This window comes from Narcine bancroftii, chromosome 5 (assembly GCF_036971445.1).
Source record: "Narcine bancroftii isolate sNarBan1 chromosome 5, sNarBan1.hap1, whole genome shotgun sequence".
NCBI classification, from domain to species: Eukaryota; Metazoa; Chordata; class Chondrichthyes; order Torpediniformes; family Narcinidae; genus Narcine; species Narcine bancroftii.
This window is the reverse complement of record NC_091473.1, coordinates 78,522,740-78,543,542: the sequence shown is the minus strand read 5'-3', so window position 1 is coordinate 78,543,542 and position 20,803 is coordinate 78,522,740. Positions and strand designations below refer to the sequence as shown.

At 38.5% G+C, this 20,803-nt stretch overlaps 1 protein-coding gene across 1 annotated transcript in view; it reads left to right on the top strand.

The window, feature by feature from the left end:
- Nucleotides 1-20,803, top strand: part of LOC138765302 (adhesion G protein-coupled receptor D2) — a 326,991-nt gene that overhangs the window by 182,238 nt on the left and 123,950 nt on the right. Inside the window, exon 20 of the mRNA XM_069942347.1 lies at nt 2,184-2,376. Within this exon, the coding sequence (XP_069798448.1) occupies nt 2,184-2,376 (193 nt within the window). The remainder of the gene's footprint in view (nt 1-2,183; nt 2,377-20,803) is intronic.

The window sequence follows — 20,803 nt, the reverse complement described above, 5'->3', positions numbered from 1 at the left end:
CTATCATTGTTCATTTATTCTTTTTCATAAAATACAGTAAAACTCAGACAATCCACGAACTGACCATGAGGAAATCTTAATGCTTGCTCCCTTTCAACAACTGGGGCCACAATTCCCACATTCTCTTCTGGAGTCATTACTGGTGCCTTTGTTCCCATGCTCCTTTCCAACTCATTGGGGCCTGGGTCTGCCCTCTCCCTTCTGACTCACTGGGGCCCCAGTTCCCGTGATCTCATTGGACTCATCAAGGTTCTGATTTCTGTACTCCTTTCCTCTCTTCTGGCCCCCGTTCCTGGGTCCCTTCCATTCACCTCGTCCTCAGTCCTGTGCTGACTTGTCAGTGACTGGATTCCCATGTACCCATTCAATTTGCCAGGGCTCAATTTCCTGCACTCTTTCGAATAACAGTCCTGTGTCCAACACTCACTTTAAACCCACCTGATTAATTGGGGAATACATAGTATAATATATAACCAAAAAAAGATTCAAATGCGTTGGGTTATTAACATGAATGACAGCCAATAGTCTGGAAAATTTACTTATATGGCACAAATAAGATCCCAAGGGCACTGTGTTAATGGAGTTTTGCTGGAGCGACATTTCATATGCAAATGGTCTCGCATCAGGTGGCATGTCTTTAGACATTAGTCTTCCAGAGGTTGAGTGAGTAAAAATAAACTCTACACTTGTAGTGCCATTGGATCTTTTTTGATCAGATTTTTTTGCAGATTCTCTGAACTATGTGGTACTCTTAAATTATGTTTTCTTTCTGATAGAACAAAGAACATAGAAATCTACAACATAGTACAGGCCATATGACCCAAAATGTTGTGCCAAACCAATAACCTATTCTAACAATGCCTAGAATTTTCCTCCTGCATGAGCCTCTATTTTTCTCATTTTCATGTAACTACCTAATAGTCTCTTAAAGATTTTATTGCACCTGCCTCCACAACAGTTGCTGGCAGCACATTCCATGCATGCACCACTCTGTGTGAAAAACGTACCTCTTACATGCCCATGTACTTGCACCCAAACACCTTTAAACTATGCACCTTGTATTAGCCATTTTAGCCCTGGGGAAAAAAAAAGACATCTTGTATCAAGTCACTCCTCATCCTCTGCTCATAAGGCATGCTCTCCAATGCAGGCAGCATCCTTGTAAATCTCCTCTACATCCACATCCTTCTTGTAGTGAGATGACTAGAACTGAACACAATATAAATATATCGCAAATCAGAGGCAAAGTGGTGATGAATATTATTATTATAACATTAAAGTTTGATATTTATCATCATGGATTATTAATTAATTCACTTCTCTCAGTGACTGTCCCTGGATGTGTATAATGTTGGAATTGATCCTGAAAGCACTGAATTATACAAATATTATCTGCAAAAAGCTTACATATCAAAAGCTTCTGGAATGCATATCTGCTCACATTATTAGACAGTTGGCACTTCCAGGAACATATTACTTTACCTTTTGATGTGATCCTGAAATGATGAGTAATACATGCAGTCATAACGCTGATCAAATATCGAGGTATGTATTTACGTAAAGGCATATCTGAGATGATTTTAATTGCTATCTTGATTACTTTTTGCTAAGACCCTACAGTTTATTCATTTGGATGAGTAATACATGCAGTCATGACGCTGATCAAATATCGAGGTATGTATTTACGTAAAGGCATATCTGAGATGATTTTAATTGCTATCTTGATTACTTTTTGCTAAGACCCTACAGTTTATTCATTTGGTTCTCCCACTATTCACCCTTTTCTTTCTAATTCCCTCACCTTATTGATTGGAAAATTTTGTTTTGAAACCAAGCCACAAAAGTATGAAAAACATCAATCTTGATTTACTTGCTGTAATTTCTGGGACCCAAATATCTCGACACTAATTGATCTATATTTCCAGCATTTTCTGTTCCTAATTCTGCTTTCCATCTATTGTGGGCTATCTTTCCCTTTTGTTTTAAGGCAAAAAAAGCTTCATGTTATTCACTAAAATGATAACTTTGAAGCCAAGAATTTGACTAAAATTGATTTGGATTGCAATTGTGTGAGATCTAGGAGTAATCCTAGATGAAGGATCTCATGATTATATGTGATGCCATGTATGTACTCTAATAATAACTTTGAGTAATTCAAACCTTATTTCTGTTCAATTTAATAGAACTGTGCTACTTCTCGACCGTCGAGCTCTTTGACCAGCTCTAGACCTGCTAGTTCACCTGTGACAGGATCAGAGAGTCTTGCTAAGGATGATGGGTTACAGGTTGTGGATGGAGTCAATCTGCAAAGCATTTGCAAGATGTCTTTCTATGACAACAGTGTCATATATGAAAATACAGCTGCTGCAACTGAAAGTGAGTTCTATTTTAACTGCATTTTCAGAACTGTTATTCCTGTCAATATCTTCTCTTTTCCTTGATGTTTAACATTGAAGCTCAATCTCCATGGTTGTATTGATAGCTATACTATAGGCAATGGCCATCATCATGTTGTGGAACTGACAACTGTAGTACTAAGCATACAACCCATAATATATCTCTGCTACACCCATCTCTGACACACATTGGGTGAATTGGAATTCCTTGACCAACAAGAGATATTAGGGTTTCAGGGAGTAAATTAAATCTGAGATAGCAATGGCTCAAACACAAAGCTAGAAGTTAAAAATAAAACTATCTGTTAGCACAATGAGAATGACTTTATTGCTGAAATTCAGTTGGAGAAAATTTCACATTGCATTTTGGAGCAGGCATACTCATAGTTGGGAAAGCCAGGTGATTTTATTAAATGTCATCAAGTTTTCACCTTGCAACTTGGAGAGTAAATGAATCCTAGTATGGCACCAGGAAAAATAGTTTGAAATTGCCTATTGCATCTTATTTATGGGGAAGGAGGTTAATGGTTTATAATTGTTCGTAGGTAATATGGCAAACCTTGGTGAAAAGGATTCCCTAGAAATAAACAAAGTTTCATGATGAGATCAAAATGGTGCACTTTCCACCGGCACTAAATAATTTCCAATTTTTTCCAGATAACACTAATGATCATAGTTTGCATCATGTTTATTTTTAAATGTAAGAATAAAATTTAATGTCATTGGTAGAAATATTTTATTCTATCCTCGGGCCATAAAAGTAGCTTTCTCCACCTCTTTATATTCCTTTGTGTACCCATGTTATTCATAATCTCCAAAGATCAAGAACCCTGGTCCTTGGTTTTACCCATAATACCCTCTTGCATTTCCTCCACTGCTGCCACCGTCTCCCCATCTCAGTTGCACTTGAGTAAAATGGTGAAATTAGTGGTTTGGAGCTGGATTCTTTGTCTTGCCAATTTGGCTGGTTTGAAGCCTAATTTGAATCCAAACCCACACTTTGCTTCAGATTATAAGTCAGCCCTGTGTCTTGGCCATATCAGGATACAGTCTGGATACGTGGTTTAACTTCCACAGTCTACATTCCTGGTATTTTATTTTGTAAATTTGCTTGTCCAGTTGACTGTTAACTTCATCAGCAGTCCTTTAGTGATTGAAGGTGACTTGTTTCCATGGTCCATTTCAGTGGGTTCTCTGTAGGATGGCTGTATCATTTGATAGAATTTGCACTTCCCCTTTTTAAGATAGGCTTCTTGGAGTTGGTGACAAATAAACTCTGGTCCTTCATACCAAGTCAAATGCTCTCCCTCCATCTTGAACAGTCACAGGTTTGGGATCCTTAACATTTGAAGAGACTCTTACACTTCTGCAAGGAGATTTGAACATCTTCCTTGAATCATTTCCTCCATCTGCCTGGTAATTTCATGCCGTAACAAACATCAGGCATCAAAACGATCTGATCTGACCTTTGGAAAAAGTGATGGACTCATCACTGGAGACATTTATCTGGGCAAAGAGGCTGATGCTTGGTCACTAATTCTGCCAGTGGATTTAGAGGATATTTGGAGGACATAGGAGACAGGAGACACAGGTTCATCTGCCCAGTCTTCATGCCAATGGCTCCGTGCATGCTTTAAACAGCTTGTTAAAGGAGCTGACAATATTTTATATTAAAATCCTGCAACCATGGGGTCTGTACCCAAAATGGTGGCACCTAAGCTCAGTAATGGCAATAATGGGTTGCAGACTCACCACGAGGAGGAGTAGCAGACCAGAGCAGGGAACCAGAAATGGGAAGAACACTAGCTGTTGAGAAGCAGAAGTAGCGGAGACAGGATGATGTCATATTGGGAAGAGTATCAGGTTCACTGGGTTCACAGAGAGACGAGCCTGGTCACAAGTGTTACAATCACATGTAACTTTAACTCACAGGAGACAAACGGGGAGAATGTCAAATGTCTTCGACACACAACAGATTGTGACCACGGTGGTGGACCAGCGAGGGACTCAGCAGCTGAGGGACCCTCACAGACTGTGGGTGACTTGCAGTTGGGGGATCCGCATGGGCTGCAGGCTGCTGGAGATTGTCTCATGGAAACCAAATATTGGAACCAAGATTCAAGAGGGTGATGAGGGCAAGAAAGGCTTCCAAAGGGCCTCGGGCACAGAAGGGTTCCTGATCACGTCGGAGGTTTCTATTTAGAGCTTGGTTTGTCAATGGCTGCAGGAATGCAGGAGGAAAATCCATGTACACAGTAACTCTGAAGGAACTCTCTTGCTTCTGTTTCTCTCTTACTGTAATGGTGCTGGACAACACTAATGGTGCCTTACAGCAGGCAGATGACAATTTTGTGAAATATTGCTTGTTCTGTACTATTACATGACATTAAAGAAATCTTGAATTCTGTTGGTGGTATCCTTTAGTATACTGAGATATTTGGTATGTATTGTCCATCTCTTAGAAGCATCCAGGAGGGCAAATGTCCCTCTCTCTTAATTGACACTTGTACTGGTTTGTAATGTTGATCCTCAAAGTTCCTTTTGCTCAAATGAGCAGAGGCTTTGCTGGCATGCTGAACATTGTTGATCTTTATCTTCATTGAGACATGGCTCCTAAAAAATGGGAGGTGGCCCAGAATGGCTGTAATCTTAAAAAAAAGAGATCATTCCAATCAGAGAAAGTTTCTCCCATGGTCTGTCAGAGGGAAGGTCATCACAAGAGTGCTCTGCAATCACTTTAATCTGTAGAGAAACAATGGCAACTTCATGAGAAATATAGGGAGTAGTAATGCCTACTGTATATGACCTCACTCATATCTTTGATTTCCTCATTTGCCCTATTATCTTTCTCAGATTGCAGTCCTCAAAAATTATTTCCATTCAATGTTTTCTGCATGATCAAGTCACAATCTTGATCAACACGTCCATTACAGATCAAATCTCATTGTCAAATGGTTTCAAGTAAGTCTGTAACACCACCTCAATGATTTCTGAATGGACAATGAACCATAGACATCAACTGACTTTCTCTTTTTTGCTCTAATTTATTTATTAAAAAATATAATTGATAGCAATATGTGCACTTTTAATGCTGCCGCAAAACAACTAATTTTGTGACGTTCATGACACTAAATTTTGATTCTTTTTCTGATGTTGGATGTTATCTAGTGAACTTCCATCAGGCCTTCAGCAAAGTCATGCATGGGAAGCTGGTCAAGAAGGTTTAGAGCAGTGGTTTTCAAACTTTTCTTTCCACTCACATACCACCTTAAGCAATCCCTATGCCTTAGGGCTCAATGATTAGTAAGGGATTGCTTAAGGTGGTACGTGAATGGAAAGAAAAAGTTTGAAAACCTCTCGATTAATCAGCCCTAATTGACTCATTATGTGCATGGTTTCATAACTCCGAAGGAAATGGGCCAATCACAATTTTTCTCAAGCAAAATATTCAGCAACAATTGGGTCTAGAACAGAGGTTCTCAACCTCCATTAATCTCCAACCTGGGTACAGTATGATCCAGGATCCCTCCGCCAAGGGTGGTAGTGTCAGAGGTGGAGTGAAGTCACTTCACCTCCTTCGTAAAAGGATTAATGCTGAAAGCAGCTGCAAACATGAAGGTAAGATGATTGACATTGTGTTGACAGCCCTGTTGCCCTGCTGCGCTATCACAGAGCAGCTGGTGGAGCTGACAGGTTGCGCTTGCTTACTCCGCCTTGCTGCCCACTTCCTCATGCCGCCCCACTCCCTTATGTCTCCCGCTCCCTCATGCTGTCTAGCTCCCTCAAGCTACTTCCCTGTCCTGCTCCGCCCCACTCCCTCAAGCTGTCCTGCTACCTTATGCCTCCTGCTCCTGCATGATGCCTAGCTCCCTCAAGCAACTCCCCTGTCCTGCTCTCTCATGCACCTCCCCACTCTCTCATGCCCCCCCACTCCCTCTTGCCCTCTACTCCCTCTCACTTCCCCACTCCCTCAAGTTGCCCACTCTCTCTCATGCCACCTGGTCTCTCATGCCACCTGCTCTCTTACACCGCGGATCAGGGTGGGACTGATAGGGAGGAGATGGGGCAAAAGGAAGGGGGAATGGGAGGGAAGGGAATGGAGGAGGAAGGGAGTGGTGTGGGGTGGAGGGGCTGTCAGACAGCGGGATGGGGGCCATCAGTCAGTGGGATGGGGGCTGACAGGCTGTGGGGTGGTGAGGCTGTTGCAGGGCAGCTGCTGCTGTGCTATATATCCTTGTCCTTTTAGCCTGGGCAGCTGTCACACTGCTTTGGGCTACATTAAAGTACTGCACCTTTTCAGTCCTCAGCATAACCAGTAAATCCATCTTTTTTTTTGAAACTTGAGTAGACGATAATGCGGCTTTTGTTCATAAAAACCCCTTCTGATTGGAGACCTGTGACCAATGGTGTGTGACCAATGGTGTGTGACCAATGATGTGTGACCAATGGTGTGCCTCAGGGATCAGTGCTGGATCCATTGTTTTTTGTTATTTGCATCAATGACATAAATTGAATCGGAATCAGAATTTATTGTCATGAACAAGCCATGAAATTTGTTGTTTCACGCAGCATCTCGCTGCAAACATTCATATAAACCACCTTACAACAATAAATAAAAATAGTGCATGAAAAGTTTCAAAGTAAAAAAGTGTCTTTGGTTCATTGAAATCAGCAAATTTGCAGATGACACTAAAGCCCATTTTATAATTACCTCCCACTAAATTGGCCATTCAGTGTTCTGGTATAGGAATGGAGGTTTGGGTGTTCACGGTTGACCACTCCTAACTGGGACACTGAACGCTTGCACACTTGCAAGGAGCCATCCCCAGGGTTAAGTCTGCTCTACCTTCTACTACTGACTTCATGACGCATCGAGCGATGTTGGACCTGCCCGAAATTTTGATCAGTATGTTATGATCTTATATTTGAACAAAATTAATCATGCCTAATTATAACATGATTAAGCTTTATGGACAGCACAAGTATGAGCCTTTCAGTCCTGTTGTTGTTGTTGTCCTGACCTATATATAAACCTTTATAAGGAACAGTGGGAAAGTACTAGCAATAATTAGCAATTATGGACAATTTTTAAACAGCATGGGAAAGTTGGTAGCACGATCACATACAATTTATAAATACCATGGGAAAAAGCAATGCCAAACCTGCCCTCCCAGAATTTTGTGCTGCAGAGAAAGGGCTTTGTGCACAGCTGCATGCATGGAGCACCCATGGAGGGACTTCTCTGCTGCATGGTATTCTGGGAAGTTAGGTCCAACATTGCTTTTTTTCCCCACTGTCTTTATAAATTGTGCGCTATAGTGCTACCCACTTTCCCATGCTGTTTAAAAATTGTCCTCTATTGCTGTTTATTGCCATTTATTTCCTCTCTCACTCTCTCTCTCTCTTGATACAACTTTCCCACGGCAAAGTTTATAGCTTCATTTTAATCTTCCTTCACGTTCCTGCACTCATGCAAAACCTGGGCCATTTCAATGCCATAATGCTTCAAACTTGCCTGATTGTAATGCCAGTATCTGCAGATGCCAGAGATTATACTGGGGTTGAGGCCGTTAATCCCTGGCATGAGATGATATCATCTGATGCTGGCGTTGAGAAGATTTTCCTTTCACATTATACACTTTAAAGGCTGATTGGCTGTTAATTCCTGGAATCACTTGCAAGTGTGAAAGGAGCTTAGGGTTAGGGGTGGAGTAGATAGTGAAGATTGCTTTCAAAGGCTACAGTTGGATCTGGATCAGTAAGGAAAATTGGCTACAAAATAACAGATGGAATCTAGTGAAGTGTTGCACTGTTGGACGACAAACCAGGGTGGGACTTGGACAGAAAACAGTCAGGCACTGGAGAGTGCTGTAGAGCAGAGGGATCTGGGAATACAAATACATAATTTCTTGAATGTAGTGTCACAGGTAGATAAAGGAGAAAATAGAGCTTTTGGCACATTGGCCTCCATTAATCAAAGTATTGATTAAAAGAATTGGGATGTTATGTCAAAATTGTATCAGTGATGCCAAATTTGGAGTGTTGTGTGGCCAACTACCTGACAGAAAGATAACAATAAGATTGAAAGATTCCAAGAAAATTTACAAAGATGCTGCCAGAACTTGAGGAGCTAAGTTATAGGAAAAGTGGGAATGTGGATCGAGTTTCCAGAGGAAGTGGTGGATGCAAGTTCAAATTCAACATTTATTTTTGATAGGTACATAGATGGGATGGGTATGGAAGGCTGTGATGCAGGTGCCGGTGAATGGGACTAGGTGTAAAAATAGTATGCAACGGACAAGATGGGCTAGCTTATTCTGTGCCATAGAGTTCCATGGTTTTATGGTACTGTTTAGACAGAAGATCAGAGCACCTGGCCCCAAACCTCAAAAATGTTATAGAACACCTCACTGAATACTGAACATAAATTTGATCTCTTATTTACCCATCAATTATTTATTTTAGAGGAATCCCAAATTTGAATAGCACCCAACACACTTGCTTCCTCTTGTCAGTGACTCTTTCCCCCTTGGTCCAGTTTTCTGATTCTTCATCTCATGGCTGTACTCCGATGATGCATGAGTGATTCCAGTTGTGCATTGCACAATGGTGATTGCACTATTGTATGGTGAGTTAGGTGCATGTGTGGTCTGCAAGTTAATTCTGTGATTAATTTTAAACCTTAATTCAGTCAGATAACACACAGTAAAATGCATGTACTATAGGATTGAATTTCTTGCTTATTTTGTATGCAATAATACAGAGTGAAGGCAAGATCTGTCTAATGATCCTGTCTTTATAGCAAGCTGTTAGCATGGAGAATTGCTGGGAGTGATGCTGTTCATTAGATAAGCTTTTATACAAATCTACCCAGAGCAGAGAGTGTGACATTCAGCACTCTTCAACTGTGTCACATTTTGTAAGCTTGGATGTTGAAAACACTGTATTAAGCCAGACATACTTTAAATCCATTTTTTCTTATAAAAAATGCACTTTCTCTTTTAGCATTTGATCAGTTTCAACTTGAGAATGCTAATTGGAACATTCCAGGAATAAAGTTAAGTAAAAGTAACTGCACATTTTAAAGTGATATACAATTCTGAATAATCAATCTATGGAGAGAGTTCTGCATTCTACACATCCGGCATTGGTGGAAATATGTATGTAATTTGTCCTACCAGCAAATACATTTTGTTGCAGTAACACAATCTGGTTGGCATCAACTGCCTTCACTTCTCAATGTACTGTTCCACCTGTGGCATTAGAATGATCTGAGCTGGTTCCCAAAATATTTAACACCAGCCCAATTCTATGCATGTAGTTACTCAGGAAGATCAAAGATCATTATGCTTAATAGCTATTAAAATGCGTGATAGCATGGAAGCCAATTATCTGAGACTTTACACATTTCATTACTTTATATGTGAGTTTAATCAATTCCCTTAAGAAAGCAATTCTAAGACTGCAGCACACAGCACAAAACTGCTTCAACAATATTGAATGTGTTTTGAATTATATCAGAGGTATATAAAATTGCATAATGAGGGCACAGCACAGCTAGAGGGGTGATATTCGGAGACAGATGTACTATCAGAGTCTTTTGGGGAAAAAGTACAGGATTTACAAAAATAAAATGTGAAACTCATTTACTTTTCCTGTATAATAGACTGCTTCCCAGCTGAAAGAGTTGACATGTTGATAGTACATCAGATAATTTTCCCTGTTCGTTCTTAAGGCAGCCTTTCTGAGGTGGACAATAGTGGCCAGCAGCCATTTCATTCTTCTCAGTTCTGTACTTCCCCCAGCAACATAGCCAAGTGAGAGAGCTCAATATGAAGAGAATCTCAGGCAACATCTAATATTAGGTTATGTTAATTAGGGGGGGTTGATTTAAATCTCATGATTGATTACACATGAGGCTTTTCATACTGCTTTGGAAAAATCTGGTTCTGACTCCAGAGCTCTTTCTGAATGTTACTGAAGTGAACGTGTTATCAATCAGTGAACAAATGCAAAGATACTTTTTTTTTAAGCATCATGTAACACAGCTGAGGCCATTCAGCTTCCTATTACTTTCTTTTTATAATATTTTTATTGAGTTTAATATATAAATCCTACATACAAAGTCATCTAATAATAATAAACATCTGGTCACATCATATATTAAACATATAATGTAAATCAAAAGCCTACCCATAATGGACTATTTGACTTGTTTCTTAAAGACGTTAAATATGTTATTTAACAGTTTATCCCGTTCTCATAATATATCCCAGTATAATTTTGGATAGAAAACAGATAAGACAAATTTTAAACAACCCCTTTAAATATACAAAGGGTAAATTTGATTTTAATTAATGATATGATCTATGATAAACCATATTTAAACCCTTGTTTAATTAATTAATCTAAAAGAAAATCCAGCTTCCTATTACAATGTCCTTTGAAAGAGTGATCCAATAAGTGTCTGTCCCCCACTATCACCCTGCAGCTCAGGATAATTTTTTCTCTTTCACTTCATGCATAATTTCTTTTTAAACATTATGATTGAAACCAGTTCAAGCCTGCTGGGTGATGAGTTCCAGGTTAGGTCAACTCGTGCATGGAAATTCATCCCGGGTAGCAGTTTTGAATGGTGGCTTTCAGGGTGGCCATTTGAATCCTGTAATTTTCTAGCAGATCATTAGTGAACCATTTGGGATTATGACACCTTATTTTTTCCAATGTGGAACTTGCTAATAGATTCCAATCACCATGTCACTTCACTTCCCTGAATTGAATGCCTCAGTGGAGCAGGATCTTGCTGAGATTCTGCAGCAAATGTATTGGCAAAGTTAGACCTGGTGTAGGATCTGCACACATTTTTATGTTAATGGACCTATTACACCAAGAACAAAAACGGCAATAAGTTAAATTGCATTTTTAAATTAGTCTATGTTTCCAAGAAATAGTTTGAAGTGTATTTAAAAAAAAAGTCATAATTCCCTTCTCCATGTTTATCTGCATTTGAAAACATTCCATCTGCTCAGCAGTTTTGACGTACAATGAAGTGGAGGATATGAGTCTTCTGGCTGTGAAATGTGTCAGCAGTTTTGTGGATGGGGTTTGCTCTACCCGATCTGTGCTACCTGATCATGTCAGGTGACCTCTCCTATCAGGTTCTATTTGACCTTAGGAATTTGTAAGTGGGAAGCAGAAGGAAAACTACTTGTGCTTTACGAAGAATTGGGGAGAGAAAAAGGCACTGTGGAAATGCAACTTTCCACTTTATTGGTCAATGTTTTTTTTTTGAATATTTTATTTTTCATAAACATACATAGTAAAATCTTCACTATCACAATATATTAAACTCATACAAAAAACAAAGAAATCCTCTTCCCCCTTCCTATAAAATATAAAATCACACACCGTCAGAATTCACACTTATTTACTATTCATAAAAAATCTATGTGGGAAAGTGACATCTGTTTATATTGCAACAGCATTTGGTTATTATCATTATTATAATTGGTCCCCTATATGGTCCAAATATGGCTGCCATATCTTGACAAATAAATCATATTTGTTTTTTTTAGATTGTATGTAATTTTCTCCATAGGTATACAAGCATTCATTTCTATAGTCCATCATACTATGAGTAAGGGAGAGTTAGACTTCCAAGTAGTTGCAATACACTTTTTAGCCAATGACCAAAAAAGTGGGAATTTAGTTAATTTATTATTTACTTCAATAAAGTTACTCAAAAAATAAAGCTCTGGTTGCCCGTGAAGGCCACTCCTGTTATCCTTGTTAATATTTCAGCAATATCCTGCCAAAAAGGCCTCACATTCACAAATGACCATGTAGCATGTAAAAATGCTCCTGTTTCAATCCTACATCAAAAACACATTTCCGATATTTCAGATTTTGACCTATGTAGCTTCTGTGGTGTAAGATATAATTGGTGTAGGAAGTTATACTGAAACAATCTATTACTGATGTCATACTATCCAATCACCAATCTGACCAATATCTTTCTGATATTACAACACATAAGTCCAACTCTCATCTCTCTCTTGACCTCTGCAAACCTGGTTTTGCACTTTCATTCTGGACAACAAAATCCATTTTTGTTATAAATTTAGGTGCATTCCCCAGCTAAATTGTTTGTTCCATTTCATTAATTTCATGTGGGACCATTGCTGGCTCCCATCTATATCTCAACAATGACCTTAGCTGGGAGAAGCAGAAGAAAGTTCCATTGGCTACTCCATATTTCTGTTTTAGTTGATCAAAAGACATAAAAACCCCCTCTGCATAGCGATCTTTAATGTATCATTCCTTTGTCACACCAGGAGTTTAGTATTCTATTATCTTGATTCATAGGGAGCAACATATTCTTACATTATGCTGTTCTTAATGATATCCATGCTTTTTTCCCAATACACTCATTGATTTCTTGCCATATTGTAATTATATGTATTAATATAGGATTATCTGTCTTTTTTGTTATCGACTTAAGACTCCACATAAATAAAATCTGTAGCTGCCCCATCTCTCATTGAGTACAGTCCAATTTGAATTTGGTGGGGGGGGGGGGGCGGGAGCTTCCTTCTTCAAAGAGGGATGAAAGGAATCTAGCTTGTGCTGCCAAATAGTACTTTTTGAAGTCCGATATCCTAAGTTCCCCCAGTTTATAGTCCCACGTTAACTTATCCAACAAAATCCTCGGCACCTTAGTATTCCAAAGAAATTAGCTAATACAATTATTTTGTCATTTAAAGACATTTTTTGGTAAAGAAATATACAGCAATTGGTAAAGATATTGTAATCTTGCCATCACTTTAATTTTAACACAATTAACCCTTCCCACCAAAGTAATTGGCAAATCTTTCCATTTCTGTAAATCCTCTATCTTCCCTAAAAGGGGAGTATAATTTAACTTATACAAATTGTGCAAGTTTTTATCACTCATTATTCCTAAATATTTAATTCCATCTACCTTCCATTTAAATTGACTTCCTCTTTGATATCTTTCATAATCAAAGTTCATCAATGGCATTATCTCACTTTTATCCATATTAACTTTATAACCTGAGCCTCTTCCACATTTTTCGAGTGTTTGTAATTTTCCAAGGACTCAACTGGGTCGGATAGGTATAATAAGCACAAAATCAGCAAATAGGCTGATTTTATGTTCTTCTTGTCTAACTTTGAAGCCTTTTGTGTTCGGATATCTCCTCATAATCTCTGCCTGCAGTTCAATTGCAAGGATAAAAAATGGGGTATCTGACTATTAGTTATAATTTTAGCTTGTGGTTTATGATGAACGTTTTATCTAATTTCTAAATATTCTACTGCTATCAAATTTCTCGCATGTTTTAAAGATAAAAGGACATTGTAACCAGTTGAATGCCTTTTCAGCATCCAAAGCGACTGTTATAGTGGAATTCAATTTTGATTTAGCCATATGTATTATATTAAATAGACTTCCCAGACTATTTACAGAGTGTCTTCCTTTAACAAATCCCACTTGATCTGAATGAATCAATTTAGGTAAATATTCCCCCAGCCTATTGGCTAAAGCCTTTGCCAATATCTTATAATCAGCATTCTGAAGTGAGATAGGCCTGTGTGATGAGATTTTAAACAAGTTCCTATTCTTCTTCGGCAATAACTGTTGAAAAAAAGTCCAGAAAAATCTGACTCTCCACTGCCTGATCCAGTATATCCATCTTAAGAGGCATCAGAAAATCCTTAAATTGTCTATAGAACTTGGGTGGGAACCCATCCTTCCCCAGAGACTTATTAGCCTGCAAAGTATTTAGAGCCTTCTCATTTTCCTCTCTTGTGAAAGAGGCATCTAGTTCCATCTGATCTCTAGCCTCTAATTTTGGAAGCTCAACGGTCGCAAGAAACTCGTCCATCTCAATACCATTTCCTAATATTTCTGATTTATAGAGCTTTGTATAATATTGTCTAAAATATAATTTTTGATTGTGGGTTATCATGTCTGCATCTGTTTTGATTGCATTTATTATCCTCGACGACTCCTCTATCTTCACTTGCCAGGGAAAAAAACTTATGTACTCATTTTCCTAGTTCATAGTATTTTTTCTTAGTTTTTAAAATAGCTTTTTTATGTTCTGTACATTGTCAATATATTGTATCTCAATTTTTTTTTATTTTCCAAGTGTCTATACTTGTAAACCCATCCTTTGATAAATTTTGTTCAATTCTGTTATATACTTCTCCAAACCATCCACTTCCTCAGTATATTCTCTTTAAAAAAAATTTGTATATGAAATAATTGGCCCTCTCAGATAAGCCATATCAAAAAGCTGTTATTGGTGGAAGAGAGATTGTTTCACAAACAATTCTATCTCTCTCCTAATAAACTCACAAATGTCTGTCCTTTTCAACAACTTGACATTAAGACATCATCTATACACACTTTCTTGTTTTTCTGATATCGGAATGGTTAAGATTAATGGCGAATGGTCCAAGAGTATGTATGAATGTCCAGGATTCTGCATGAATCTTGCAATGTGCCGTTACAAACTGCGGCCCATTTTAGTTTTTTTTTGTGTGCCAAGACCCTTTTTCATTTCACCGCTCCATTCAACCCATTAACACTAAGACTAATAAACTTTAACATTTTATCCATATCAGTTCTTAAATGTTGTTTAGCACTAAAATTCCTTTCAATTATTCAAATAATACACACATATAGTGCTCCTGTTCTGATGCTGATGTAAACAGAAACCCTGGAAGCCCATGAACAAAGCCCACAAAATCTTCTGAGGAAGAAGAACCCTTCCCTTTAGTGCCATCTTGTAAAAATGCTCCTCTCCCAGCACCATTACCGCCCTTAGACTAGAAGCTCCACCCTGCTACTAATTTTGCCAAGTTCTTGCACTTTCTTGAGCTCTCCATGCAAATTGCAATAACATTCACATTTAATAATAACTAAAAGATGATTTTTAAAAAAATACAACTTTTACTTAGTCCTATTATTTGATGTCTTCTTATCTGATGTCTTCAGTCTTCTCATAACCCATAGAAATTCCTCTGCATCTTTCTTAGATTTGAAAAAAATGCTGATTTCCCTCCATTACTTAAAATCTGTGTCGCAGGGTATACCATCAAATATCTCTTTTTTTTTACCTTAATGGTCTCTTTACATCAACAAACTCTTTCCTTTGCTTGATCAAACTTGGGCTGATGTCATGAAAGAATTGCACCTTTCCACTGTCAATCTCAAGCGGGCCACTATGTTGTTTAGAATAATCAAATGGTGCTCTCAAAATTTCCTCCCAATCCTGGTAACTCAAAAGTCTTATCAGGACCGACTGTGGTCGCTGCTCCTCAGGTCTTCTGGGACTAAGGGTCTGATGAGCTCTTTCTACTTGTCTCTTTCTCTTTGGCTTGGCTTCGGGACGAAGATTTATGGAGGGGGTAAAAAGTCCACGTCAGCTGCAGGCTCGTTTGTGGCTGACAAGTCCGATGCGGGACAGGCAGACACGATTGCAGCGGTTGCAAGGGAAAATTGGTTGGTTGGGGTTGGGTGTTGGGTTTTTCCTCCTTTGCCTTTTGTCAGTGAGGTGGGCTCTGCGGTCTTCTTCAAAGGAGGTTGCTGCCTGCCAAACTGTGAGGCACCAAGATGCACGGTTTGAGGCGTTATCAGCCCACTGGCGGTGGTCAATGTGGCAGGCACCAAGAGATTTCTTTAGGCAGTCCTTGTACCTTTTCTTTGGTGCACCTCTGTCACGGTGGCCAGTGGAGAGCTCGCCATATAATACGATCTTGGGAAGGCGATGGTCCTCCATTCTGGAGACGTGACCCATCCAGCGCAGCTGGATCTTCAGCAGCGTGGACTCGATGCTTGTAATTTCTCACTAAATGTATTTTTTCCCAATACTCGTGGGATCCACAATTCAAAGAAGCTCATTGGATCATTCCCTTCAGTCCCCTCCTTCAATTCAATAATCTGAAGGTTGTTGCATCTGCTGAAGTTTTCCTTATGGTTGATCCTGTCCAAGTCCCACTTCTTCACGTCATGTTCTAAAGCTTTCAGCTTTTCTTGTGTTGTAGCCAGGTCAACTTCCACTTGGCCCATTCAATTCATTGTAACCAATTGCCTCTGAGAGCTCACCCATCTTTTCTGACCTATTCTTTATTACATTTTCTACACTCGTAAAATGTGTACATAAGATCTCCATCTTCTCCAGGATTTTCCTTGACTCTCCCCCCCCCCCCCCCACCCCAGCACTGTCAGGTTCAGCTGGTCTCAAGGCTGCTCTTCTGCTGCTTTCTTTTGGGCTTTCATTCGATCATCCTGGTGGACTGGGAGCCTCTTCAGATTTTGCTTTTTGCAGTCTTTGTTTCTTGCTAGTCATTTTGTATATCTGTAGCAGAAAAATTTGTGAATTTAAACTTTTAATCTCTTCATGGAGAGCTCATTCAAGATGCACCCGCCTCGATCCTTCGCATGGCCATGTCCCCTTTATTGGTCAATGTTCAGAGAATGTAGATAGGCTGATTCTATTATTTGCAGCTTACTTTTATCACCAAAATAAAAATGTGGACAAGATTCAGGTCTTTTCAATTGATATAAGGATTGTTACTGTAATGAGTATTTTGTTCAGCCATATTGGTGTAACTGGAGGATACAGGCTCTAATTATATTTTATTGAGACAAAATCAGAAAACATTTTCATCCCACACATGCATTGAAACTCAGTTTTATTTTTTCAATAGGCTCATTTTATGCCAATCAACAGGGTATAGCATTAATTAAGATCTGATGCAGAATAAATTGAAATTATTAATAGATAATTTAATAATTAAAGAATTCAGTGGACCTTCAGAAATTTTTTTGTCAGACACAGACAGTGAAAGAAAGATCTGTACAGGCAGTCCCTGGGTTAAAAACTAGTTCTGTAACCTAGGTCTTTCTTTAATTCAGATTTGTATGCAAGTCGGAACAGGTACTTTAAAGTATTTTTGAACATCATAAACATTACCAGACAGTTAAAAATGGAGAAAATTAATTGCTCCTCAACAGTCCAATGATTATTGATATCTATCTATCTATCTATCTATCTATCTATCTATCTTTCTATCTTTCTATCTATCTATCTATCTATATATATATGTATATATATTTATATTTATATATATATATATATATATAATATCTCTATAAATTTGATAGTATTTCTGTAACATGAAGGAATCAAATTTGTAAATTGTAATATATTTGTGATTTTCTTTATTCACACATAATATTCATGTGTGAGACAGATAGCTTTGTAGTGAAGAAGTGAGACTCACTTTTTTATTTGCCTACAGCAATATTGTTATGAAAAATGAAGCAGCTTCAATGAAAATCATCATTTGCTGTTATTGAAATGCTCGGTCCCTCTCTCCCTCCCTCCCTCTTGCACGCTCGTTCCCTTCTGCACACTCGCTCTCTCCAGCCCACTCGCTTGCTTCCACCCACTCCCTACCCCCACATCATACTCTCTTGCGATGCTGTGTGATGGCAGCATCACGCAAGAGTATCCTATTGCATAAACACGCTCAAACCGGAAGTTCCTGGCATTCTACTTCGGGTCATACAAGAGTATGAGTTGTTTGTAAATTGGATGTTTTCAATCCATGGACTGCCTGTATTTTGTTATACTGCTCAGTGACATCTTACTGAGTTGCTCTTGAGGGAAATCTGGAGATCATTTTGTAAGAAGCGGAATTCTCGAAACAACAGTTAACCCGAATACCAACTTTTATTATTTTGGTGGCACTGCATGAGGGAAAAATCTTGTAAAGGAACTTGGAAATCTTCTGCTCATCTTCGAACTGCTGTGCATGATCTTTAATCATTTTGATCCACCACAACCAAGAGTCAGGGTCTCAATTTCAAAATCCTTCATCAGAAAATGCTGATTTTAAACCAAATCCTGAAGTTTTTGATTGATTGTCTTGGTCACTGAGTTAGAAGTTTTTAATATAGAATTAGTCTTTTGAGATTTCATCTTCAATTATTTATCCTTACAAGATAAGAAGTGAACAGATCACATGGAGTTACTAATCTTGGAGATTGCATGTGGCCGTATATAAGGGCTTGACTTCATGATAATTTTCCACATCATTCTTTGACAGGCTTTGCTTCACTCTGTATGTAATTGCACTTCAAAACAAAAATAAAACTGAAATGATATTTTAAAATGCATAATTTTTAACAAAAAAGCAGAATACAAGAGTGGTCACTGACTGCATGAAAACAGGCCCTGGGTATAGTTTAATTTGGAAGAATCCCTAAGAATGACAAGTACCGCAACAAACAATACAGTTACATTTTTTTTAAAGTTAAACCTCAGATTTGGTTTCCTAAAAGGACTGTTAATTTTAAGTCTGAACGAGCTTCAAACTTCCCCTTCTTCGTCAACCATTTAACAGCTGGTGTTCTCCAACTCTGATATTAATAAAGTGCATTGCGACTATTGCACTTTTCGATTTGCCACATTCATGCCACTTCCATAACAGGAAGACCCTGACTTACGATAGGGTTCTGTTCTAGGGCTCACATTGTAAGTTGAAACAATACCGCATTCTACTGCTTTTTTTTTAATTTAAGTTTAAATACTGAAAACCTTTATTACAACACAAACTGGAAAATAAACATTATGCAATGCACGCTACCATTTTTAAAATTTAAACTTTAGATGCTGAAAACCTTTATCATAACCCAATTTAACACGACACAAATTTGACACAACATGAATTTGAAGGGCCACGACTCTGACTTGATGCAAATTTTACGCAATACAGATTGTACATGACGACTTGTTGGCTGTACACTCATGACTTCTAGCGTATGGTGAACACTACTGAAATTGCCCAGCGTCGTGAGAGAGTAGAGTCATTGTGTCACTGCACCACATATCACAAGTGCAGGGAAACATCGTAACTTGAATCCGAAAATACTGGATTATGACTAATTGTAACTCAAAATACTGCAACTCGGGATGTCGTAAGTCGGGGTCTATCTGTATGTTCCTTTTCTTTTTGTATTAACACTTCACATGGTTATATTCCAACATAAAAATTATCCTGCAGAAGTACATTGATTTACAGCCTAAATATGCCTGTATGGTACATAGGGAAAAATAGAATATCAGTGTCTTCTATTCACCTCAAACTACATATCGTTGAGACTAATGCAGAGATAATTGGACTAAAATGTTTTAGTCATCTGATGGTTTCTGTATGTGGTTCCCAATTTGTGAGTTTTATTGGGAAATTTAACAATCAGAAAATGATATGCTTTTGTTATTGTCCCAAACTGACATGACTTTTTTGGTCACAGTCAAAGAAAGATCTATATTTATATAGTACCATATTACAATGCTCAGTAATTCCATATGTTAAGGCATATGACTTAATCTTATATGACATTGTTAAATGTAGAACTTCCAAAGTCAACACCATTTTACCAGTGAGTGTCCTGAGTAAACAACAGAATGGTAGGCCTGTGGTCATGCCCATATGATTCAAATCACAGCTTCAAAGAAAACACAAGAGATTACAGATGATGGAATCTGGAGCCAAAAGTCTCCCCTCCTGCTCTCCTCTTTCTTTTGGCTAACTACCCTCTCCACTTTCAGTTCTGATCCAGCGTCTTAACCTGAATCGTCAACAATTGTTCCCGTCAACCTCCATCCCCTTCCCCAGGGTTGCTGTTTGACTTGTTGAGTTCTTCTAGCACTTTGGTTTTTGCTTACAGTTTCAAAAATTTGATTGATTTCCACAATACCTAGATTTTCTAGGGATGTGCTATTTAACAGACTGGAAAATATAAATATTTGTTTTTAAGTGGCCACAATGTTATATCAAGGTTTAAGAAGAGCAAGAATGTAAGTTCTCAGACTATATGAAATGAGCAATACTAAAGGGTCAGATTGTGCTGGAGTTGCTCATTGCCCAGAATATCCATACAAAGGATGGCTGGTTGTGAGGCACCCTTGGAATTGCATTTTGTTTAATTTAATTTGTAGATACCACACAGAAACACTCCCTTTTGGCCATTGAGCCAATACTACCCAAATACCCCCATGTGACCAATTAACCAGCTAACCACAAACATCTTTGGAATGAGGGAGGAAATCAGAGCACCTAAAAGAAATCCACATATGCCCAGGGAGATTGACAAGCTCCTTATAGACAGCGGTGAACTTGAACCCGGATCACTCATGCTGTAATGGGATCGATGAGTTTGCAATTGCTACAATTGCAGTGCTATATCGACTGCAACAGAGGCCTTATCCTAGAATGCTCTTGAGATCTTGCAAAGGAGACAAAGCCGGGGCAATGCCTTGTCTTCTGTCAAAGACGTCATGCATATTAAGGATCACAATGTCTGACAC